General features: G+C 38.1%; 1 protein-coding gene across 3 annotated transcripts; it reads right to left on the bottom strand.

Moving 5' to 3' along the window:
* Positions 1 to 437: 437 nt before the first annotated feature.
* On the bottom strand, positions 438 to 26,800 carry PIAS2 (protein inhibitor of activated STAT 2). 3 transcript variants are annotated; one of them, XM_063453873.1, is made up of 14 exons: positions 26,601 to 26,800; positions 22,408 to 22,879; positions 15,833 to 15,917; positions 14,639 to 14,689; positions 14,439 to 14,529; positions 11,113 to 11,247; positions 10,455 to 10,560; positions 9,531 to 9,604; positions 5,484 to 5,644; positions 4,888 to 5,021; positions 3,634 to 3,808; positions 2,570 to 2,709; positions 2,334 to 2,371; positions 438 to 886 (listed from the first exon to the last, which is right to left on the bottom strand). In XM_063453873.1, exons 1-14 carry the CDS (start codon positions 26,622 to 26,624, stop codon positions 680 to 682), a joined length of 1,893 nt encoding a protein of 630 aa, XP_063309943.1. In that variant the 5' UTR covers positions 26,625 to 26,800; the 3' UTR covers positions 438 to 679. The 3 variants fall into 3 exon arrangements, with proteins under 3 accessions (XP_063309943.1, XP_063309944.1, XP_063309945.1); XM_063453874.1 differs by having other exon boundaries at positions 438 to 883; XM_063453875.1 differs by having other exon boundaries at positions 702 to 857.
* Positions 26,801 to 27,074: the final 274 nt, after the last annotated feature.

Here is a 27,074-nt window from a genome sequence, read left to right as displayed (position 1 = left end):
TCTGAAACAAAGGCTGTCCAGGCTTCCCTTCCAAGATATGCAGAATAAATAACAGTACAGGCCCTCTGGGATAACAAAAATTAGCAGCATTATTGAAGCAAAAACAGCAACGTTTCGACCCTCCCGGGTCTTTAGCGAACTTGATAAAGACCCAGTAGAGTTGAAACTTTGCTGTTTTTCCCCCAATAATGCTGCTAATGTTTGGTATCCTGGAGTGCCTGAACTGTTATTTATTCTGCATAGTTTAAATAGTATAACTTACATTACAGGGGTCTTGTCACCCACAAGTTTACATTCATATTGAGTTTGCAAAATGCGTTGACATAAAACAAAAACACATTTGTCCTACACTCCACAGCTACACCACGTATTCATTGCCATGCATTGTCTCCCTTTGTTTAACAACACATAATACACACTGGACATTTTAAGGTTGTTTTCTTTTTATTTATAAAAATACATATTTACATTTTCTGTATAGTGCAAACCTATTTACACAAACTGAACATGTGCAACTCGCAGGACAAACAAAAAAATAAATAAATGCTGAGTCAGCAGGTACTGAGACCTAGCTCAAATGACAATTTGTGTGCTCAGACCAGAACCCCAAAGAATATATAGATCTGTATTTCCTGTACATCCGGGATAAAAATAAATAGAAACTATTTTTTTTTTTTTTTTAATTCTTCATGGAATTTGGAGGCATCGGAGTGCACTGGGCTTCTCTGGGTGACATCTGGCTCCTATAATAGGTCGTCTCATTTGCAGCTAGAACATCACTAGTACGGCTTTCAAGGTGGCTGCTCCAGGTTTTGTTTTTGCCATGAATGGGGTTGGCTGGAATTGCCGAGTTGAGACTATCCAAAAACATAGGGGGATAGTACTGCTTGAAATAAAAATTCAACAAGCTAAACCTGAATTACTCTGGTAAAACTAGGCAACAGCAGTTAAACATTACTTAAATTTCCTCTTCCCTCAAATATTCCAAATGAAACATATATTTACAGCACAATACTGACTTTACAAAATAGGATTCGTGTATAAAATACTCTTGCATGCATAGACTTAATTATATAGTAAAATCTATGTTTACTTCCTGGGAGCTAGGGCTTCTAAAACACTGAAATCCATAATCATTTTTCTTTTTCCTAATGTGTATTTTTAATTAGTATGCTAAGACTAGGTATTTTTTTATTATTATTTTTCCTTTCTTTTGATTAATAAAAACAGATTTGTAACTCCATACTGGATTGATGGTAATTTTATTTGAATTACAAGAGGGAGTGCAGTATTATTGAATGTGTATATTAGTTATGCAGAAGTATTCTTGTTTGGAGGGTTAACTTGTTTTTTCTGAGTAGCAGCTACATTAGTATATTTTGTGGAAGTATTTTTGTGAACTGCATATATAAAATGAATGCACAACACATCTGTCCTCAGATACAACTCATCAAACTGCATACGGTCTATGACAGCAATATCAGTTCTATACTTGTTTCTTGGGCCTACAATTGCATTTAACTATGCCAAGGATCTGTGATAGTGGTGTAACCCATGAGGGCATTGTCCTCTGAAAAAATGGAAAAACAACCCTCTGAGGAAAAGAATCATGTTTCACCATATGGCAGTCTGATGGACAATTCTAAATCTCAAGGTTTGCCTGAGAATTCTAACTGCTTTTGTGGCTGAAAAATATCCAATCCAACAAGATAGGACCAACTCCATACTACTGACCATGATGTTCACATATACTGTACTTGTCTATTGTATCACCATCACTCCAAGGCATCGATGGCTAGCCTTGGTGGTGTTGATGTCTGATTTTCCATTAGACTCAGCCAGTATAAAAGGTTTATAAACATCAGGTTAAGGTCAGTTTTCATTATTATTCAGGGATTCTAACACCAAAAAATAGCTTTCAGTTAAAAATTATTTTACTATTTTTGGCTTGTTGCAAAATTTGCAAAGCCCATAGCCAATAAATCCCGCCTTTTTACAAAAATATAAATAAATAAAGCATAGGACTGCATGTTTACATGCCACTATTTGTTCAGCATTATACTAGTAAAAAAGGAGTAATCGTGAATTCATTCATAATGAAGTTAAAAAGATACTCCAACCTTTTTTAAAACTATGGTATTTTTTTTTTTTAATTTTTAATATGTGGCATTACTAATATGTAATTGTAGCAATACACATGGTTCCCTACAATGCATATGGTTACACCAAGGGATTTTTGATGCATTCAGATTTAGAGGAGTTAGGAACATCTGTACAGGCTGAGATGAAGTGAATATGTGCTGTTACCGCACGCAGACAAAATCTGTACTTACCTGGGAATCAGCTGGAACAAGAGACAAGAAATCCAAACCTGTAGACATTAATAATCTTTATTAATGTTTATAAATCAAGTCAGCACCAACCTTGACAGAGAAAGAGTGTCTCACTTAAACTGGGTTATAACATGCTGGCACAGCATGCACTTATCGGGAAATGGAAAGTATATTTTGATATAGTGCACAAATTAGGGCAGCATCCAAAATAAAAAACAGATGGTAATATTACGCACCTGGAAGATCTGTGGAAATGCCAGCAATAGCCGAATGATGGAAATGCTCTGAATAGTCTACTGCAGAAGGATGTATGGAGTGTGGCTCCAGGGGGGGGGCTTTGGACACCCTGATGGTAGATGGCTGGTATGTAACTACCCTATTGGAAAAAGAAAAATGATTATGGATTTTAGTGTTTTAGAAGTAAATAAATGCAGCAAACACTCTTTTTGATTTTACTTATTTTGAAGATAAAGCAAATCTCTAGTGGATCAACTCTGATAAGGACTCACAAACTGCATTTGTTGTCTTGTACATATCTAAGGGATGGTTTTCTGTTACTGGGTCAGAACACATTATTTCTCCAGTTTTCTATGGGGTTTGGCATGATGTTCACTATCTCCCTATTGTGTATATATAAAAAAAAATATTTTTTTTCCTTTTACCCTACAAAAATTGTTTCACTGATAAAAAAAATTACTGGTTATATCGTATATATATATATATATATTTTAATTACTTTAAAATAAAACCTATTCTGAGCATTTCATTTTTGAGTTCGGTATCTATTCTTACTTTTTAAGGTTGTTTCCAAAGTAGGAGAGGAACCTCGATACCAGCACCTAACCACAGCTGAGTGCCAATGTTTATTTATTTTTTTATCTCTCTTATATGTGCAGGAAAAGGGCTGTTATTGAATTATTTTAAAGGCTGGTTTTAATCCCCAATCCTGCCCTGCTCTCCTACCCAAGTTTATGCATATAATTAGGTTTGCCGTTTACAGTTAAAATTCCTAAATGCATTATTTCAGAATATATATCTGGTAAATATATATTATCTGCTACACTCATTAATGGCAGAGATGACTTGAGGACTTCTCTCCACCTTGCAAGTTAATCTCTCTTTTGCTTTACTGGCACCTAAGTTTCAGGTAGTCTAAACTGGGTATCATTGCAAAGGCCCAAGTAATGCCTTGGCTAGTGAATTAACTAAATAAATAGTCACAGCAAAGTGTGACCATGTATAGTAAACTCAGGAAATAACTCAAGAAGACACACAGGGATGGTAATATTAAATAGCTGACCCTTTAATGGTGTTCCCTTGTGTTTCTGGGATGTATACACATTTCCTTTTAGAGGCTGGCTCTTCCTCTTCATCAGATGAACTTTCAAATGTCAGGTCTATGACTTCTGCCTTTTTCTGTTTGGTAGTTTCTCTGGCATCCATTACAGAGAACATTTTGCTTATTGCACCCGAGCCTGGAGAAAGGATATATATATATATATATATATATTTTATTTTTTTATTGACTTTAATGGAAGAAATACTAGACAACATGGTGAGAGCAAAAAAGTAGAGAGAGGTACAGAGAGCAAAGAATTGTTCATGAGTACTAATGCACAAAAAATATAATTGCAAACGTGAAAAGTAGAACTTTGGCCAATTCCATTTTTTTTGCACTCAATGAAAGCTAAATTATATTAAGAGGTGGTTGAACATTCTGTAGAAACATACTTTGATGGCAGACAATTGGTCCATCTGGCCTGTCCATTCCCTAGATAAATAAATCAGATGATATATACTTTACCTTGTTGTTCGCTAAGGATAGCAAAGGATCAATTCCAGACGTGAAGTCCTCCACCATATTAGTCTTTTCCATCCCTGTTTGAAGCATATTTTGTGCATCTACTAATTTGTCTTTAATCACTAGTTCAAATCCTTAACATTTCAGAAATTTGTTTCTGCATGTATAATCTACACTCCGCATAGAAGTGTGGTATGCATATATTATAATAAAATGTACAGGGGGTATGCAAACAGAGAATTGCCATAAAGCTTACAAACTAAAATATTTATAATAAAAGGCGAAAAACAATATAGTGTTAGGTACTATATTCCTAATACTAGTGTCCCTTGGTCATGTAAAGGGTTAAAAAAAACACCTTTACCTGATTCCAGGGCTGAATCAGGTTCCTCTACCGCTAACCTCAGCGTGATCTGGGAACCTAATCCTATAGGGCTTTTCAACACACTAGACATCCTCATGCAGAACGTAAGGATGTCCAGCGTTGTTTCGCAGTCAAATGCTGTGAAACTGTAGGAGGTGTCTCCAATTACGGTCTCGTAGGCAGTCAAAAGAGGCAGTCTTAACACTGCAGTGTAAACGTTGTGGTTTCTCTAAAAACTACAACAACATTTCACATTGGAGGGTTAAGGAAACTGGGACACCACTCTGACTACTTCAATTAGATGAAGTGGTCTGGGTGACTATAGTGTTCCTTTAAGCACAACTGTTAAATGTCCAATGTTAATTTTAACACTGTTTTTATGAACATACCTTCAATGTGGGAGTACTTTGAGTTTGGTGTAGATAGTGGTTCCTTTTTTGGCCTCATTGGGCACCATGATCCATCCTCTTGGAACTGGATCTCGTCTGCATCTGAACACTGGTTGAGTATTTCCATAAAAAGCCTGTGAACATACAAACATTCATTGCAAACAAGATTACTGTAAGAAATGCAGCATGCAGGGCTCTTTTTCACATAATTACGCTACTGTATTACTTATTATGATACTCTTAAATAAACCACATACAGATGGATATTAGCTAGGCGGTATGGAAAATACTACAAGCAGGAAGCACATATGATATTCTAAACACAGGGGAAGGCCATTTAAATTGTGTTTTCTGTAGGGGTTACATTTTCTTACATATTCAATTGAAATAAAATGTGATGGTCTTCATCCTGGAGTATTTGTGTAGATTGTAATGACCAGTAGTTTGGTGGTTGACTGAGGAGGACTAGACGGTGAATCCCTGAGAAAGACTTTATAACTTGCACTGACAGAAATAAGGTATATTTTTCCTACATGTAGGTTCTATGCACTTTATTTTATTTTGGAGAACAGAGGTAAACCTATTTCCTTACTTACCCATCTAAAATCAGACTTTCATATGCAGCCTTCTTGTCACACACAGGACAGATCCATGTTGGTTTTTTCTCATTCATTTGCAAATAGAGAGCAGCATCGAAGCATTGCAGGTGAGTGCAGGTGACAGCCCGGCACGGGATTGTCAGTCGCATCTTTCCCAGCTGGAAACAAGAGTGTTATTTTCAGAAATCTTTATTATGGTAGGTAAAGATTTTTCATAGAAGGTTTATCATGCACAATATTTAATGAGAATCCTGTATTTGTGCTTCACTACTCAAGGTTATCGTGACATAAAACAACATTCTACTTTCTCTTTAAATAACTGGGCTGACATAAATTAGAAAAGCACAATGGCATAACAAAATACAATAGCAAACGGATTCTGTACAAAAAAAATTGCCTTAGGCAGAGCCAGGCAGCCAAGATGGCCGGACGTGTTGTTCGTTAGCTCCAACACAATCCAGCTAAAATAATCTTCAAACTACTTAAAACTGCTGATGCCCACATTGGACACATCGGTTTGAACACTGTAAACTGACCGACCGTGAGCGTGAACGGAGCAACACCCAAAATCGGCACCGACGGCAATGAAGCCGAGCCGTCTGGACACGAAGACTGGCAGAAGCAGTGACCTGCTACTCGGGGGAAGCGGCCGATCTCCCGATGCGGGGTTCGCTGCACGCTACAGACCTCCTGCCAACCCGCAACCCCCCCCAATGGACCGGCGGGGGATATCCCGGTCCCCACTGGGGAAGCCTCACCTCCACGAGGGGCATCTCTCCATGGACCAGCGACTGCATGGCGCGTCCAAGATGGCCGCCGAGTCGGACCGCACGACCCTCTCGGACAGCCCAGAGACCCAAGCATGGAGAATGCAATTTGAGCACAGATTCAACATGGTGTGCCAAGCATTCTGGGACCGAATCCAGAAAAGAGCCCAAGAGACCGTGCTCCCTGCAGAGCCAGGGACTCAAGCTCCTACTCGGGAACGCCAACGCCACCCGGGGCCTGGTATTCGAAAGAAGGGGAAGCCCGCCGACTGCACAAGCAGACTAAAGCACTCTCCTAACACGAAGATACCTCGGGCTAGGAACTCAGGGCAAAGAGAACGAAAGCTGACACAAGCACAGAGGACGCGGCCCAAAGCACGGATACCGGAAAAAGCCAAGCATGTACACCGCAACCCACCCCAACCCACCAAGCCACATCACGACACCGAGCCCCATCGAGAAACCAGCGGACTTATGCACCCCAAGATTGACAACCTACCAGACAAAGGAATTGGATGAACAGCCACATGCAGGTCCCTGGGGGTCATGCTCCACTTTGGGGACAAGAGATGAACTGACTTGCAGCTACATCATAAGCCGTTCCTTAAATTGCATAATTTCTCCTCTGGTATGAATAATGGTGGGGGGCAACCCAGTGGTCTTTTTGTTTTATTATTTTATTGTTTATTAGTATTTTCTTTAATTTTTTTCTGCAGTGAACTTAAAAAGCATAATGTTTCACTCCGTTATGTTTCACTGCACTCAGCAGCCATGAGAGTAATACCCATGGCGTCCAAGCAAAGTTACTGTTTCTCACAGGTTATTTACACTATGCAAATTATGCCTGCTAGCTACCAACACTACGACTCAAGCATCCTCAGGCACTCAAGACACTATCTTGTCAACCTATAAAAATGCTCAGTATAACTCAATTATTACATGTTAAAACAATAGCTGTGCCTAACTGTAGTACCACACGCACTCAAGCATGATGTTTTTCAATTTCTCTTGTATTTCTATTGTTACTCTCGTTGCAAATGAATACCAGGCTAGATGATAAACCCTAAGGAAAAATACATGACAAGTCCAGCATAGACCTGTACCCCTTGCCTATTGGTTAATCCTGTACGATATAAAAAAGAAAATGTGCACAGTATAACAAGCCACACTGTCGTTTAACACTGTTTATTGCTCTGATAGCACCAGCTATTGTGGCGGTGCAAATCTGTTCTGTTAACCCATGCACAACCTAAATAAAGAATTTTAAAAAAAAAAAAAAAATTGCAGTAGACAGGACTGTTAAATGATACAACATTAAAATGATTTTTGGTTTCAACTTTCAGAGTATTCCTTTAACCATGTAAATGCCATATGCCCCCATGCACCAAAAAAATAACTGCTGCTTGGCTCTTTTCCCGCATGAGACTGTGATGACAATCTATTTTCCTGTATGGATAAAATCAGAGCATGTGTAGCAATTGCCACAAAGGCACCAACTGTGCCGATAACCCAGGAGAATGCTTCTTATAGTGAAGCATCGTGAATCAGGAAGCAATCTTGGCCATCATCCTAACTGCAGGGGATTTCTTAAATTCATTCAAAAAAAGAGCGGATTTAAAAAAATGTTTTTTTATATATTGACACTTTATGAATTGGGCATGGTTGACATGTAGTTATCCCTAAAGCACTTCAGCAAACTGAAGTACTTTGGGAGTCTGAAGTATCCTTTAATAAGGAATTTGGATTCTTGGATGCTAGTTACAGTCATTGCTCAGTATGCAGTATTCAAGCAGCCATCTTCCACCATCCATTATGAAATGAGTTCACATCAAATTCACATATTTTTTTTAGTAAGAAATACATGACAACCGAGAATGATTTATTCTTAAAGAGAAACAAAGTATTATACCTATCCATTAGAGCTCTCGTGGTATGGGTACTACGAGTCTTTGTGGGGTGTCATCCTCATTATCCGTCAAACTATTGTCAAAAATCTGTGGTCTTATTGCACCAAAAGCTCAGGCCCATGACCACTAAATTTAATTTCTAAATTATCTAAGCTAAGCCCCTCAATACTCAGTCTCTCATGCCATATTATGTAATTAAAAAAAAATGTATTAAAAAACTTGGGGGAACGTTCAGCCACAAGCCCTGACTTCGCATATTCAGTTGACAAGATAATGAAAAGAAAACTTCAGTACAGAATTCAAACAGATTTGTTCTTTCTAAAGAAACAAAGCTGGATCTCAACAAAGGGCAAGCTAAGATTTTTTATTCTCTCATTTTCTTTTAGCTTATTTTAAAATTCTTAGGGTCTACATAAATCTCCAACATAATCCATGCGTGAAAGCTTACTTATGAAGCCCAACCAGGAGAAGCTCATTTCTGAGGGGACTGGTCTAGCATTTTAATTCTGGACTGCCCTCTTGGGTGGGATTAGTTTGATAGGCAAATGATCCCACCCACGAGGGCACAAGTGAGATACATTTTTTTTGAGACATGAGCAAGACCTGACTGAGGAGCAAACTATTAAGCTTTTGTGCTTTTGTGCTTTTGTGCATTCTTCCAATAATCCCTTAACAAAACCAAAATAATCAAAAAAACGCCACCATCCTGAGTATTTATAAGTGGGTCTCTGACATACCCTTCAAGCCACTGAGTCAGCACTAACCTGTTTGCAGTTATCCCAATCTGGTGCTGGAAATCAAAAGCCCAGGTTATAGAATTTACTCCTAATTCCAGTTTAAAATGCATTCACATTGAGAGGTAGGACAAGGTTTTAAGGAACACTTCATACACCATACCAACTACAGCTCACTGTAATGGTCATGGTGACAGGAATGCCCTGGCGCCTTCTCAGAGTGATTTATCAAGAATTGAAAAATTTATCTGGGTTCCATCGGGTGCCTATGGCTGCAACCCTGCTTCCAGTTACACTTTGCAGGAGAATCCATCCAGCTCCACTGAGCTAAGGAAGGCAATGTAGGGCCATACACAGCTGATGCTCTCAGACAAGGAGAGTGGCTCTATATCAGACCTACTTAGCTCACTGAAGTCATCCAGCTTCTCCAGTAGGAAAAGGCTAGAAGTGGCACTCCGGTAAGATATCAAACTCTTCCAAAATAGTTTGACTCTCAGAGGGCGCCGGGGCACTAATGGCATCATAACCACTACAGAGGGCTGTGGAGGATATGGTGCGTGGAGCACTAATTTAAATGTTACATAAAAAGGGTATATAAAAAATCTAAAAACTTACTCACTATGGAGCTCTACTTACAGGGCACATCAATGAAACCCGCAGACTTGTGGTGGCAATTTCACTGTCAGGATCTGCTGTGAGTTTCTCTTTAACTGAGAGAAAGCACAATACAAGGAGTCAATCCTCCAAAATAAAGAAACATGGACTTGCTCTATAAAGAAGTATTTCATCAGAAAACTTGAAAATAAGCCTATTATTTATTAATGGGAACCCCTGTGAAAATCACCCAGCTGAAATCACTTTTGTCGATTAAGATTATTAGACATAATAGCATTTTAATATTTATGAGAAAATAAATCACTCTACAAGGTTGCACAGACCAATGCTTAAAGCTCAGCTGCCCTTTTTCTTTCCCCCTCTAACTGTCCCTTGACTGTTAGAAAAACTAATTTGACTAAAGATCTGCGATTCCAATTTATTAAAATATATACATAGGAAAACATGGCAAGTAATATATCTCAAAAGATATAAATAAATACCACATCTAAAAAAATATCACAGAAGAAGTTTATGGCATAAGAAATCCAGCAATCAAAAGTAGTAATTTACTAAAAGGCATGACTAAACTACTTGTAAAGACTGCCCTGAATAACTTTGACCCATTTGTTTAATAGCTCAATTTACGATGTCAAACAAGATGTGTGTGGTCGCATATATGCAATGGCTACTATACAGATCTTTCACAGAAAAAGAGAGCTTGCAAAAGTAACATGAGACATAAACAGGAGCAACGGGAGCAACGGTATAATCCCCCCAGAACACACAGCGAGAGAGGTGGGATTATAGCTGCAGCTATAATGAATAGAGAGGCAGACAGGGAACTGCTTGCACCATGATTTAATACAAGCACAGGTGGCTATGAGCTCTGTAAACTTAAACCTTAAGCTTATGGCACAAGTGCTTAAAAAGATGGTAATCATGTAGCCTGTACAAAGTACTTACTCAGAGCTCTGGAATGGTCTGGGTTCCTAATGCCTTTCATCTTCAACTTTTGTAACAACACTGCTGACGTCAGCTGTCTGACGAGATGCACGGCCATGGAGTAATTCTATATGCAAAACAAGCAGAGTATTAGGTTACATACGAGTAACTTCATCAACAAATGCACTGCAAATCTTTCACTATTATTCAGGTGCACTGTCTGATTATGGCCAAACTAGTAGAAAGATTAAAGATTAAAACCAATAAGGAATGGCACATTTGTCATAGAAACGCAAACATTGTAAGTCCAGTCAGCGATAATATTTTGTACTGCGTCAGCGGCAAAGCTGAATCAATGTAAAATCGCTTTCTGAGGTGCTGAATCAGTGATCAGTTGAATCGGTTATCTTTATACAGAGTCTAAGCACTGAGCTAAAGGTTAGGCCGAGCACTTAGCTATTATGCTCAAGGTTAGGCTAAAATCTAAAAACTTTAAGATACAGTTGCTCGAATCTCATTGTAGAAGAAAACAAAAACTGCCAAAGTACCATTGTGTTATACAAAATGAGAGAAACACTTTAAGCAATTTATTGCAAAAAGAATGTTTTTACCTTTTTTATTATTATAACATCATAAAATTCCTAAAGCCAGAAAGGAATATCTCTTGTAACTCACCCACCTTTCCGATTTCTGAAGCCCATGAAATTGAAACCTGGTTTGGCACTGCCGATGACAGGCGAACTAATGATGTAATGTTGAGAGGACGCCCAGGCCGTTTCTGTTCAACACCATTTTTTGGTGGTGGAGCACATCCCTATAAAGAAAGACTATTTAACATGGCAATAGTAGAACACGGTTCTTGGAATCAAATGAATCATCATCAAGACATGCAATATCAATTTAAAACTGACTAGCCTTATAGAAACTAATTAGGATTTTATATTATGACCATCAGCATGAGCTGTCATCAAGGGCTATGTAAAAAGGAGTTAAGTTATACTGTGTGGCGGAACCAACCTCGCCACTGTGAACTGGAGAAGCCTGGTTGCCCGCCTCCTACCTGCTGACTATGGCCCCTGGTAAATTTGTACCTTTGAATACAATATTCGGGCACGTGGTATTTTATATTGCTGCTACTGGCCCTTTAAGGGCCATCCGTGGACATATGACTTTTAGGAACAATGCCCCTTTAAAAGACTGTGTAGCAGATTGCATTCAGGCTGTCTTTAATATTATGTGTGCGGTAAACTGTGTTATGTGTATGCAGCATTCACTGATTGTTCGGTAGAATCACTCCATTCATTATATTGAGTGAAACTACCGAACAACCAGACCACCCAGGATTAAAGTGTGCCTCCAATTACCGTTCGTACAATGTTGCAAACGGGTAATTGGCAATGTGTGTAATGTGTAGTTTTGTCCTCTGGGTGGCCGCCATTCGGGAAACGAACACATGGTGGCGGCAATCTTAAACTCCCGAACAGCGGTGTTTTGCCATAGAGTGTCTGGAACTAAAATCGGACACTAGACTAGGCAAACACCGCTGAGACCTTCAGACTTCTATGAATTTGTGTAGAAACTACCGAATGGCCCGCCGTTCGGTAGAAAGAACCCCACGAACAAGGGTATTCATTCAAATCCTCCCCAGGCTCTATAACCCAGGTAATTTGTATGTTTTCATTCACTTTTCTGTGATCGACCGCAGGGCCCAAGTATATGGAACTATTTTCGGATAATTTGCCTGTGCGGTCGGTCAAAACTTTAAACAGCCATAACTCCCGAACCCCTGGTCTGATCTGGGTGATTTTTGAGTATGTTGCTCACCCAGATCAGGGCTATCGGGGGATACCTACCATATTTGGGGTACATCTAAAACTTGGGGGAAATTGTGGACTGTTTAATTATGTTAACAGATAAGTTAGTGGGAGGAGATGGGTGGGAGGTAACTGGTACATTATTGGCTGTTGTACTAATTGTTGTGGATCCCTCCCTTGCATGGGAGAATGTCTTAAAAGGAGGTTGTGTGAATAAATCTGGAGATTCTGCTTAACCCTCAAAACGAAGGGTCGTCTCGTTATTGGGGGAATTGGATTGTATGCTGACTGCCAGGAGTGTAACCCTTTCGTATGGTTTTCCTGTTCAGATATTTCCAGAGTTCGTGTGTTTTCAGTTCGGTAGATTGGTGCTTACAGTACCTGTCGGTGTATCTGGAAAGGGGAATATCGCCTAGACTGTTTTTAACCTCTGGTGAGCAAAACGGTCCGTTACATACTGCCTGTAATCTGCCTGTTAGATCAAAGACTACTTCACAATGAAATAAAGTTTTAGACAATATTGGTGTAAGAGAAATTTAAAGGGAAAAAAAGTATGCATTACTGGAAAAAACAAAAAGCCTCACTAAAACCTATTGCACAGCAAAGTATATATGTATCCTAAGAGGCATGCAGGTTCTGCAACTGCAAAAGCACACTGTACTTGAATGGATTGCTGGATCTCGTCCATCAGAAAGAAAGGATGCCTTAACCCCATGGTAGAGAAAAAAAAGAAAAAAAAAAGGAGGGAGCCGCCCTCATCATCTGTAGACATCGGTGCACTGTACCTAGGGCTGCCAAACCAATTATCCATATAGTAACAGCAAAGTAGTCCAGGCATTTAGGGTCTTCATACATCAGCAGATTTATTGGAAAAACAGATACAGCAACGTTTCGATCCCTTCAGGGATCTTTATTAAGCTCAACCTAATGGTAAAGATAATTAACCTTTATTCAAAAGAAGACAACTAATTGGAACACAGAGGGGAGAGTGAAAATCACTATTCTGTGAGTGGTTATTTTCACTTTCCTTTCTCTTTGTCCCAACTGTATGTACTTTTAAACCTTACCTATGGATTGAGGCATCATTTCTTTCTGATGGAGGAGATCTATTAATCACAATTAGTGAAAGTGAAATTTATCTAACTGTAAGATATATATCACTCATTATTCCGGCTTATCATCAGTAAAAAAAGGAAAATGATTAGATAATCTCTTCACAGCAGTTAATTTACTTCCAGGCCAACTGACAGAATATCTCTGATCCAATAGACACATCCTGCTACAGGGATTAATTTAACACTACAGCTCTGTATAACCTGCAGCCTCACAGATGCTCTTGGACTACGACTCTAATCATTCTTTTCAGAGTGAATTATTGGTTCGGCAGCTCAACAAAATCTAGAGGAACATTCCTTCCCTAAGGCAAAACTATGCAACATCCTGAAAGTGAAATCAAATCTTTATGTAGCCAGATTTAATATAAAAGCATTTTAAACAGACATAACATGAAATTTAATGGACACTGGCATTCTGTTTTAATTGAGAGTTTAGAAGAACGTGTTTTGAAATGATTTCTTTTGCAATCTATAAATAGATTACAGCACACTTTGGGATATATTAAGAAACTGACTTCATGAAGTAAACACAAGATAATGCAGAGTATTAAGTAAACAGGGTGCTATGGAATCTAGAGTCGAGTATGGAACTTATGGATCTCACATGGTTAACAGCATTTTAACATGACCCTTTCAAAATAAATATATCTAGAATTACATAATACCAAAAACCCAGCTAAAAGACTGAATATAAAGAAACACCCCGTAATTTTTCAATAGTCTTCCATTCTTCAGGGGTAGATAGAAAGAACTATTTCAGGGACTTCCGCAAAGTGATAGTATAATGAACTTGACAGATACATAATTTCCTGAATCCAAACATTTCCCAATATTGTCAGTCAATTTTAAGCACTTGTAGTATGTCCCTTACCTATAAGTCTAGTCCTGACACCAGAACCAGCCAAATAATCAGAAAAGTGCATCTCTTTAAAAATCTCGAAGTCTTTACAATATGTAGAACAGAAATGTATTTGGCCATTTCATAATAACCAATAACTATGGTCCTGTAAGGGTTAACAGGCAGTTTTTCGGAATCCATACAAAATCTATTTAAGTAATGGATCTTCAAGACTCACCGGTAATGGAAACAGCTTTCCGTTAACCTTAATGCACAGACTGCTGGGATAGTTATCCTCTTGAGGACAACTTGTTTCTGCTAAACATAATCTAGTTTGAATAGGAGGGGGAAAAAAAGTATTAAACCAAAGCATAAATACATATAAGACTTGCAACACGCCGGTACAGTCACATTATTATGATAAATTAGAAAAATTACCTTAACTGAACTTGGACCGAATAATCTCTCCTTCCCCCAGGCATATAATCACTATTCAAAGAAACATAAGCAGTTCTCAACAGATGTGACTTATGTGTTGAACTGTTGGCAGTGCAATATATTTTACAGATAGTTTATCTGTACGATGCATGTACATGGCTTTAAAATAAAAAACGTGCTGTATCATAAAATTATTAACATGCACTAACATGCAAAAGAAAAACAATTAACTTTACCAACATCACCAAAAATCCAAATAAGCAGTAAAAACTGTATAAAAAGGTATATCTATATATAGATAGATATCTATCTATCTATATCTATCTATCTATCTCTATATTTTTTTTTTACTTTGGATTGCTCTACAACATGTTTTGCAGTAGCTCCGTCGGATAATACTCTAGCACTGGCTTAGATTCCACTAATTGTCAGAAGTAAATAGTATGGTGCACCTTGATATATCTCTCCATGCCCTGCACATACGCTAGAAATATTTATATTATATGCTTACAGAGGACTCTAATCCAGTGCACTTCACAGTGATCAGTAAGTATAGTGTAAGCGCATTAAATAATAGAAGCAAGTTGAATTAAACAAGATGAATAAAGGCAACTGGGAGGACGACAAGATGATATCAGCTCGTTTGAGCAGCGTCCTCTTCAACCTATCGTTCCTGTAAGTTTTCTTGTAATGATCCTATTTATAGTTAAATCCCACCTCTCATAATATTGTAAAGCGCTACGGAATCTGCTGGTGCTATGTAAATGGCGATAATAATAATATCAGGGAGATGGGTGTACTGACAGGGAGGAAAGTAAAAAGGGAATAACTATTAAAGTCAGATGACTTGGGCACCAAAGGACTGAGGAGGTGGTCGATAATTCCCAAGAATATAATCTCGTTTAAGCAGAGCCCTCAACACCCACTGCACCTGTGCGTCCAACTCGTCTTGTTGCAAATACTTTTCTGTTAGCCCACCTATTGTACAGCGCTGCGGAAATTTTTGGCATTTTATAAATAAATAATTATGGTTGGGCAGGGTTAGCTAAGTGAAGCCTCTTTAGAACTTTTGTTTGAAAAATGTTAATAACCTGTCAAAGAGCCACTCAGTGTTACCAGAGCAAAAGCTTACAATGCACATAAAACAGTAGGAGGGAAAAGAAAGAGAAGCACATGTGCTTTAATCTGTTTTACCTGGAGATGCAGATTTCTCGAACCTGCTGAGGAGTCAGGGCAAAAATGAAATATTTCTCTTGAAATCTTTGGACATTATTCTGCACTGTGAAAAGAACACAAAATAGAATGTTCAAAAGCAATCTGTCAACTGACAACCAAAACTATTTCTATTACAATGGGAAAATGGCACTGTTCAAAGAACGACAAACACCAACACCAACACAGTTCACTTTAAATGGAATTGCCTAATCCATTAATGGATGCATGAACAATACTAGAAATGTAACTAAGACAGGAGGCTGATCTAATGCTTTAACTTTCTTTACTACTCAAATAGCAGCAAACAGATTTTTATTTTTACAGTGCAAACAAACCTGAAAAGGTATAACAGGAGAAACCGGTATAAGGAGCAACCAATCACAGTCGAGTACAGTCTACATATGGTAACTGCCTGGCACATGGCCCTGGTTCTTTATGTAATGGCACAAGATGAGCTAAAACCAGCTTGAGATATGAGCAGGGACCACCGAAGGCAAGCTATTTGAGCTGATGTTCGTTCTCAGTACACAGTTCACAGTTATTTTTAAATCCATAGCAACCTAGACCCCTTTCTTTGCATATCCGTGGTTAAGAAAAAAGTGTTAAATCATATTACTCTACAAATACCTTTTTGGTGTCTTTTCTGTGTGCTTTACTATTATATTTATTTTGCTGTGTATATTTACATTCACTATTCTTTGCACATTTATTTTTACTATATTTGGTTTTCTTTCACGTATTCTTAGCCTCTATTATATTTCATTACACTTCCCCTTTTTTCTTACCATTTTCACCTTGTTAATTAAACTTTTCTTTCCTTTTTTCTTTCATTGTTTTATATCCTAATATTAGTTATTTTTCTTGTCTTTTATTTTATTTCCAGATTTCCGTTTTATCATTTCAATTTTATTTCCCCTTTTACTTTTTGTTTTAATTTAGATTTAGTATTTAACCTTATTTAAGTTTTACCCGCTCCTATAATTACCATTCTAGTATTTTTAAACTCTAACTCTATTTTGTTGCACTCCAAATGTTTCGATTGCAATGTACCATGCATAAGCAATGGCACTTTTTTCTGATTGGTGGTATTACAAGAGCTCGCAAATTTCATCCTACAATCCTTTTTTTTTTTTTTTTGAGAAAGAGAAACTCTCCCTTCAAAAATGTATTATTTACATTAAACATTTTTGTCAAGACTTCAAAAAGTTCCCTGCATTCCTCTATTGAGGATCTGGCAGATGTAATCGAAAATATATCTGAATTACAGATTTAGGGTTTATTTGGTGAATCTGATCAGCAAGCTGTTTCATCGGGATTGGCTAACATGCAGGAGTCTTTGACTAAGTCTTTGTCCTTAGCTTTAGCTCATTCTGAAGATCGCCTACATGTTGATTTAACTCTTTCTCCCTCAGAGTAGTATTTCTTAATAAATCTCTGACAAAGATTTGAATAATAGTCATTCCTCTCAAATTTACCGTTAAAATGTAAACACATTTCTGATGATCCCTCCTCCTCTAAGTAACAAGAGAAAAGGCTTAAAACTTTTAAGGACCAAGATTTTGAAACTGATAAAATGTTGCCTTTATCAAGCAGACCAAAAAAGTGTGCTAATAAATCACCCCACCCCAGGAGGAAGTATTATCCGGAGGCAGAAACCAGATTCATATGATACTTTTAGCAGCAAGGGTTTAGATCCTGAGGATGCACTGATAGGGCTTTTGATGACTGAATTCTCTTAACAAGATAAAGATTAGGACATTTTCGAGATTCCAATGAGGAGGATAATAACGATGCTGAGATAACAGACGCAAAGGCTGACTCTCTTTTCAATCCCACTAATATTAAACATCCACATTGGGTCCTCTTCCCGATGTCTCCAAATTCATGACACATCTTAATAGAGCTACCTGTAATAAATGCCCTAAACCCTTTTTAACTAAACAAGGCATGTTTTAATCAAGATTTGGACCCTATCGTCATCTAATATCTTAAAAAAAAAAATGAAAAAAATAGAGTAAAGATCCCAAAAGGGAATAGATTGCTCCGTAAAGAGCTGTCAAGACTGATTATTGGATAGATCTGGTCCTTTAGTAAAAAGGTTTGACCTAACTGTGAGTTTTCCAAACCGGAAAAGTGGTAGATATCCATATTTTGAGAGGATGGATATAACAAATGTGTTGTATTTTAAGAAACGCCAATGTAGCTAGAGAAGACGCGCTGTCATGAAAACAAGACCCTCAATCAAAATGGTCACAAAAGAACCTGGCACTTCTGCAGATGACCTATTTATATAACCTTCCATTTGGTGAGGAGTTTATAATAGAAACAAAAAAATATATAAGTACATTTGTTGGAGTTTTCTCCTCTCTAGACAAGGCCCAGTTATACCTCAAAAATGTTTTCCATGCCAAAAATGTTTGCCAGGGTCGGAAGAAGAAGTGGCCACCCTTCTGGTCACAATCAGAAGAGACAAAATTATAGAAGCCTCATATCATACCTTGATTACACCCAACAATCATCTTTCTTTCCCCAAAAAGGGAAGCCTTGGAGATACAGAGGTTTTAGACATTCTTAATCAAGACCTTTTTTATGGTAAGTATTATTCCTTTTTTTTTTGTAAATTGCTATTTTATTTAGACTCAGTCATGCATGGTACAGAAAAAAGAAATAAGACATTGGGAAACAAATAATAAATACATACATGGTCTAAGTCCAGTGTTTTACTAAATATATATATAAATAACCAGAAACAAGCGGTAGGAGGGGTGGGTACGGGGGTAGCGTACATGTTGTGGATAACTCAAATTCCCAGACTACGTCGGAGTCCGGGTCTATTGAACTGTGACAATGCCATACTACTCTATAACGCATTGCATTATGCATTCATTATTATTATTCTTCTATCTTTATATAGCGCCATCGGATTCCGTAGCGCTGTACAATGGTACAGCACTGTACAATACTACTGTAAGGTTTGGATGGGTTCAGCTGTCGGATCTCGGTGTGTAGTATTATTTTATTTTAATGCTATTGTTGAAGTTCCTTCATGAACTTCTCATAGGCTATTTCCCAATATTGTCTATACCGTGGGTGCTGTCCTTTGGGAGGCGTATTTTGTCGCCGTATAGTAGTTTCATAGAGAGTATTATTCCTTTTTAATATAAATCTGGGTGGCAGACTCACACAGTTTTTTTCACATTTATTCTCTCGGATATATGGATTCTCAACACAGTAAAAGTATTTAGAATAGATTTCTATAAATGATTTCTATAAATCAAGATAAGATCCTTGTCGAACAGGAAATTAATCTATTACTCAAAGAAGGAGCGGTTCAAGATGTTTCCATGCATATTCCTGGATACAACGGCAATATGTTCCTTGTACGCAAGGAGGATGAAGGACTTCAAACAGTCATCAACTTAAAACATTAGAATCAATACATTTGCTACAACCATTTCAAAGTGGAAGGAATCCATTGTCGGAGATCTCTCTTGAAACCCAGAGATTGGGTGATCAAAAAAGACTCAAAGGACACTTACTTAACAGTACCTATTCATCCAGATCATACACCTTTCCTGCAATTCCCTTGGAAAAACTGAAAATGCAGTTCACTTGTCTTCCTTTCGATCCTTTCCTCCACACCTTGGTGCTTAACCAAGTTACTGAAACCGGTAGTTGCAAACCTCCGAAGCAGAGGTAATATGTCTGACAGTTGGACAGATTATTTACCTAGACAATATTCTGATCATGTCTCAGGATTTTCAAACTTCTCATCTTCACAAAACATGGATGATCATATATTTTTTTTTTTTTTTTACAAAGTTTATGCTACTGTGTTGAATAAATAAAGAAAATTTAAATCGGTATTAAACCCCTCTCAATCAATGGAATTTCTGAGATTCGTTCTGGACTCTAATCAACAGTCTTTCATTCTACCTCTAAAGAAATTAAAGTGTCTTTGGAAGGAATTAAGAACAGCTCTAAGAAAAGAAACTATATGCCTTCACCTTCCGCCACATATTGTGGGCCTTTTTAGCAGCTTTCATCCAGGCCATCTTTCCAGCTCCTCTAGATTATCAAGACAAAATTCCTTTATCAACAGATGCAAGAGAGAAGATAATTTGGTGGTTGAAACACATGGAATACTTACCAGGTATGTCCAATGTCGTAGCGGATAGGAATTCCAGACATCTACACAGTGTCAGCGAATGGAAGTTACACAACCAGAGGACAACTCATGAGAGGTTTTCACTTGAAATGTCCTCCTTGTCTAAAACATTCCCATGTTTCCTTGGTTCTAAATGTATTTGTTTCTCAGGAAGATAATGAAAATGTATCATTAACATTTTTATTGGGTCTCATTTCTTTTAAACATGTATCAGATGTCAAAGCACCTAATATCCATAATAAAATTTTCTTTCCAGATAGCGTAAGTTTCCAAGTGGTAAGACGCACTAAAACTAATTGTTCTTCAGTATTTCATCCGGCTTTCCCTCAAAAATCCAAAGCCACGTGTTGTTCAATGCTGAAATATGTACGAATTAAAAGCGGCGTCATTAATAAATCCTAATGCTTCCAACTTTTAATTTCTTTCCATAAACCTTACCTTTTAGTATCTAGTGTCACTATTGCTTGATGGTTAATCTGTCATGTATCTTGCAGGCATTGACATCTCTCTTTTTGGAGCTCATTCATCTCGATCAGCAATGACTAATAAAACTTTTCTTACTGGAGGTAGTATTATTATTAATATTATTATTTAAAAAAGCCAACATGTTTCGTAGCGCTGTAAAATTGGTGGACTAACAGACAAGTATTTATAACCAGACGAGTTGGACACACAGGAACAGAGGAGTTGATGGCCCTGCTCAATTAGCTTACATGCTAGAGGGAGTGGGGTAATGTGACACAAAAGGTAAGAGTAGGGTAGAAAAGTAGGTTCTAGGATAGTGTTCATTGAGGGCTTAGTATTTTGTTTTGATGACAATTGCAGGAGAGGAATCAGGGTGCAGGGAGGGAAAGTTGTTCATAGTTTAATTGATATGCTTTCCTAGCAACATGGCTCTGCTGGCCTCTTGGGCAGTACCCCCTGACCGGGATCGCCGCGGATCACCGGTCCAGGTAAGTGTAGGGCACCAGGACGGCGGGAGGTAGTCTTCATAAAATCCTCAAAACAGCTAATTGGTGTCTGGAATTCACTTTTAAACACTAATACTTTAAACCTCATTTTAGTATGCATGTATAGCATAATAAGAGTCTTCTTCCTTCCTGATATTTCTAACTTCAGTGACGTAAAGTCACAATTGTATTGAGACAGTAGGGCAAGTATTATCCCACCACTTATTTTATTTTTTGTATACTCTCCACATCTCTCTTAATTCTGATTTATTTAACTTTTTATTTTCTTTCAGCATAAACAGAGATTATCTATGTAACAAAGTTTCTTGTTCTTCTCACATGTCCTTTTCAGGAAGAGTTCTTCAAGAGAATTTCTTATTTCTATGGATTACCATTTGGATCCATTTCATAATTTCTTCAAATTCATCTTCATTCAACTATATTGTTAATCATCGCAGTCAAATAAGGAGGATTGAGTTACTATGGCTTTACGTTATATAGACTGCGCTTGGTGGTTCTTTATACCTGTTATTCTGCATGTTTCTCCTACATTATACTCATGTTTTTTTGCACTGTAAAAATGTATTCTTTGTTTGCTGCTATTTGAGTTGTAAAGAAAATTAAATCATAATACTTGCCTCCTGTATTAATAACTTTCTTTCTCAAGTTTGGCAATACTAATGTGTGCATAATTAGTGCAGATTACCAAAAGTAATTCAAAATATTTTTTTTTGTTCTGATTTACAGAGTACATCATATGCCTAGAATGTCAGTTTGTTTTTGGTAGTTACAGGTCACAAAATACAAGGAATAAAAATAAAAAAAAAATGTCAATGTGGAGCAATTTTAGAATTTGGTATATTTGTCTGTATGCTTAATAGCCATCACAGAAAACAAAAAAAATCAAAAGTATATATTTATATAAATACAATATCTAAGGCTATATACCCAAGGGTATTCTGACACCTTTTTACAATCACATGTTTCTTAAACAGAACGATTTGCTGTTGCTTATCTGGACATTGAGGCATCCAGCAATAGCATTAACCCCATGATTGTTGCAATTGTGGTGATCGGATGTTGATTTTAGCACGTGACTGAATTATTCCATCATGGGTCCTCTTGGCACGGACTGCCATGACGGAATAATTATGTTGTTGGTCCTTAAGTGTTTAAAAAAAATGTGACTTTATGTCACTAAAATTAGAAAAATCGTGAATTTTAATTAATGTCCAGTGTGTTTAAGGACAACATGGATTCACTAAGGGACACGCCGTATACCTGGGGCTTCCAAGGCCAAAGAATAGCCACGGACATGGACAGGTTACAGCTTGGATTTTAAGATGATATTAGTTCCTATGTAGGTACTTTGAAACTTATTACTCCTTCTGACACAACTAAATAAAGTTGACAAAAGTGATCTATCTACGTCTTACCTAGGCTGGTTGGCTTGATGAGGACATCAAGGACATCATAAAAAGGAAGACTTCGTAGATGGACATCTGGATGCACCGGGGGAATTGGTGGAGAAAGCTGCTGAATGTCAAACTGTGGCTTTGTGTCTTGTAGTAGTACAGTACCAAGAGGTGAAGCTGGAGAGTGAGGTGCTATAGATGTGGAAGGTAAAGAATGGATGCCAGCCACTGCAAGATCCGAGTCCACAGAGGAGTTACTGTCTAAATTGAAAACATTTGATCTGAGGGATGGTAATGCAGGTACTCCTTCAAGTGTTCTGGGAAACCGCCGTCTATATAGCTCTTTGATTTTAATCTGAACAGCAGGACTGCACCCATTCTTTAATAAATGGAGCGCTCTCATAAGAAGATCATGTTTACGACCGCTTTTATTACGACCAGCAAAACCCAACAGCACTTGAAGTTCTGACACTCGAAAACTTGATACCATATTCTGCAATTAAAGAGAACATTATCAAATAATTACATAATAATACTAGCAATGTCCAGTCACGTGTGATAGCTCTACACATTTTTCATGGGTGCTTTTCACTAACCATCAAACTGCACTGAATTGAAAAGCAAATTGCAAAATTTGAGAGTTTCATTTTTTCCTAAATTGGTACCCTTTTTGCCTATATTTAGCAAATCCACTACAGTTTGATGTTTTGTGAATAAATCCCTTACTGACCAAGTGTCCACAGGATAACATTTGTAAATTGGTCCTTTCCATCCCGGATTTCAAAGCCACAGATTTAAAGAATCACTCTAAGCACCATAACACCATAGGTGTGAGAAACAAGAGGTAAGGAGTAACATAAGGGAAGTTTGCTTGTCGAGGGCAATACTCTCACATAAAGTGATGGCTGAGGCAAGGATTGGATGAGAGCCATGTTAGTATAGTAAGTTTACAGTATTTTTTTAAAGAGGTGGAAGGTAGCTGGCTTCTCAGAACAGGTGTGCCTTCAGAGTATATTTAAAGAGGTAAAAACCCAAGAACTCCAGAGGACAGGAGCAACATGGAAGACATAGCGAGAATATAAGAAAAGTGCAAGCACTGGGCAAAACGCAGATGATGGGTGAGAATATATTTGGAGATAAGAATAGAGCTATACTGGGGTGCAATGTGGGCTTTGAATATTATACAGACAAAAAAAAAAAAAAAAAAAACACAATGGAGAGACCGACAAGCAGATAATGAATATCAAGCTAGGTAAAATAGTCTATCAGAGTAATTTATGATGGATTGGAGAGAGGATAAATGGTAGAAAGATGCCATAATGCACCCATGATACTACTTGCAAGTGGATTAATATTTGATTGCCTGTAAAGAACTGAGATGATTTGTAAGAGCAACAATGTTAAGAGAAGAATATTATTTTTTCCTCCTTTGCCATCCAAGCTGTGAGTGTTGATGTCATACACAATAAGGACGGATATATCATCCCTTTCTTTCTCTGTGGCTGGTGGCTCTGGACATCACTGCACACAGACGACTCACAAAATTGGGAACTGGACTGTGTATAAACAGATATCCTTAGCAGCTTATTCAACAGTTACATTCTCCCTATGTGATGAGAAGATCAGTGCCTGGGACCAAATTGCATTTCTCAAACTGCAATGCTGGACACTGGGGTAAAGAAACAGAACCTGGTAATGGAGAGGAATGACAGATATTCTAATCCTTTTGTTATTTCTTTGTGCAATAACCTTTTAATGTTTGATCTATATAATGCATGGGGAGGTGTACTTTCTGCCTGTATTATGACTTTTACTTAAACATCGTTTGCTATATAAAAGTACTTCTGATCAAAAATGTTTGTCTCAAGTGGGAGAAAAAAGGGATTTAAAATGGCTTTATCAATTTATTTTTAGCATACCCTATTCCTTTTTTAAACCCTGACGAACGGTTAACAATTAGTGATCGACTGTACGCAAAGATCTCTGCAATAAGGATACAGCAGAGATTTCTTCCTCAGTCTTGCTCCTCCCATATGTTTCAAATTGAGAACGGTATCATCCCCACGAAGCTGTGCTGTCAATTATCTACTTTAAATACTGGGCTAAATCACTAACATACAGAGACAGAATGCAACGGATACAGGAATCCATAAGAGTAGAATCCTGTCATTTAAATTAGCCTCTTAATTGCTCAGGCGAGATTAAAATGGATCTGCTGTGCCAGACGAAAAATGAACATAGTAAGACATTGACATGTCCACTTTAATTTCAGAATAATTAAAAAGAAAAAAAATTCTAATTCTCAATACAATCCTACATTCCAGAGAATGAGTGAGACCTTTTGTTTGTGCCTAATAATGTAATCTTTGTAATGCAGTTATTGAAGGATAAATAAAATGAGATTTACCAACACAGTTGCAAAGGTGCCTATAATAACAGGAAGAGTCAAGCATTATTTGTTGTTAAAAAGTGTCAAAAAGATCCCTCAACTGGCATACATGAAGCGAGGGAGGTCTGGAAGCTCCTATAATAATGCTGACAGGATACAGTCAGCAGAGAGCACCCAGTCATGTAAAGCAGATTCTGAGCTGACAATATAAAACCCACCACAATGCAATCAGCTGCTGTGTGTTTACACAGTTAACAATGTAGCTCTTCAATGTTTCGTTTTCATTATTTTTTGTCAGAATTTTTTTATTAACTAATCAAAAAGTGACAGGCTTTAAAATAAAGGAAATTAAAAATGTTTGTTATGAAGAAAGGTTCAAAATGTTATTTACACGATAAAGAACGGGTATATAATAACAGCATACACAAACAGAAGGTCGGTACAATTCTATTTCTGGTGACCAATCTATTAATAGGACTGTACGGAGGAAAAAGGTCATCTAGTGAGAGTTGAGGAATGGAGATTTTACCTACAGCACCAGAAAACGTTCTCCACAATAAAAGAAATACATATATGCACTTTTCTGTCTAGAGAGGTGCTGTAAGAAATATCACAGAGCATTAATGGTGACAATACAATACAATAATTTAAGCCAGAGAAAGATCTGATTAGTGTTCAAAGTCCAAATTGCTGAAAACAGAGGAAGTGAATGAATAGTCTAATTTTGGTAATTACTGTTTTTGCATGTTTTCACTGACCTTGCCATTTGCATGTCCAGTTCAATACCACCCATAATTTTTTACATAATGTTTACAGGTGCTGGAATCATACCAGGCAATTTATTTTACCTTCAGGACAAATTGATCTTTACCTTTTACGTTCTTATATCTCACATCCTCTATATACATTTTAAGCAGTACCATCTTTGCAGATTACTTCTGTTTTCCAGCATTTTATAGTGGTTTCAATGGCAGGAGTGTCAAGGCCTTCCCCTAGCCAATGTAAGTAGTAAAACCGTATGCCAACGGTTTGACTTCTTACCTGAAGACTGCCTTGTATCAGTCACTGCCTCTCTGACAACAGGAAGTTCTCCGCTCTAAGTTAAACCTGGCAGTACAGGGCTTAGCTTACTGGTTGACCGGGATCAGGTGACACACTCAACCCGTGACAAAAGGTAAGAGCAAAAAGTTTCACTACTGACATTAGTTGCACCATGGCACTTCTGGCACCATAACCACTACAGCGCTCTATTGTGTTCCCTATAACTTGCCACTAATCTCTTGCTTTTAGATCCCAAAAGATGGCAAAAATTTAGACTATAGAGAGCTCCAAAACGCTATGTTTCTGTAGGACCCCAACGCATTCCGCGCCTTTCCAACAAAATCACATCACAAAAGCCCTAATAACGGCGAGATAACCCCAAATTCTGGTCCCACGTGGTGCCTTGTGTGTGCCTATCATTTCACATCCGAATATCCATACCCCAACCTCTTTGGACGCCACGGTTCCGAACAAAAATAAAAAAACTATAGCCGGTAACGCAAGTCCAATCCGTCAATTGTCAAATAAAATCGCTACGGACTACAATAACCCCTCTTTTTATATGTTGGGGTAAAAACCATCAGATTTCCAGGAATTAAATTAATGATTAATTAGTAAACCTAAAAAAAAAAATAATGATCACAAAAATAACCCTCTAATAGCCCTATAATAAGCAATTATTTATTTTTAGATGAATAAATGTGTGATTGGATCCCTATTTCCTGAAGGGGACTGTAATAACACTATCATTATCCCCTCCTCCTACATGGCACACAGCTCTCACCCGCAGCTCCTCGGTATCCGCCATCTTCTCCAGGCACCATCCTGCGGGCCGGCAGAGGGGGGGAGGGGGGGTGTCACCTGACCTGGGCGCGCTCCCGCGACGGGTATTTGTGTGTGTATGGGAGGAGCCGGGTATCCGCGCGCATAATCCCTGTGTGAGGGAGTAGACGGCTGAGCGTGCGCGTGCCCGCGAACCAGAGGATTTTAGCGTTCATGGGGAAGCGCGTCGTTCACCCACCCTAGGGGGAGGGGGAACAGAGAGGCGTGCGCGTTCTTGACCTATCGACTGACACGCGCACGCATTTTTGGTGGGGGGGGGAGACATGTGGGCGCGCGCACGTATTTATAGCTGGGTGGGGTCAGAGAACGTGTGACGGCAGGTGTAGGCTCCCACTGTCTGCCTTCACTATCTGCTGCTGGAGAAAGCTGTAACCGTTAGGGCCCACTAAGCCTGGTGGGCACCAGTACATACCAA

Source organism: Pelobates fuscus, chromosome 5 (genome assembly GCF_036172605.1).
Source record: "Pelobates fuscus isolate aPelFus1 chromosome 5, aPelFus1.pri, whole genome shotgun sequence".
NCBI classification, from domain to species: Eukaryota; Metazoa; Chordata; class Amphibia; order Anura; family Pelobatidae; genus Pelobates; species Pelobates fuscus.
Note: the sequence above shows the minus strand (reverse complement) of the source record. Positions and strands in the feature narration are given on the sequence as shown.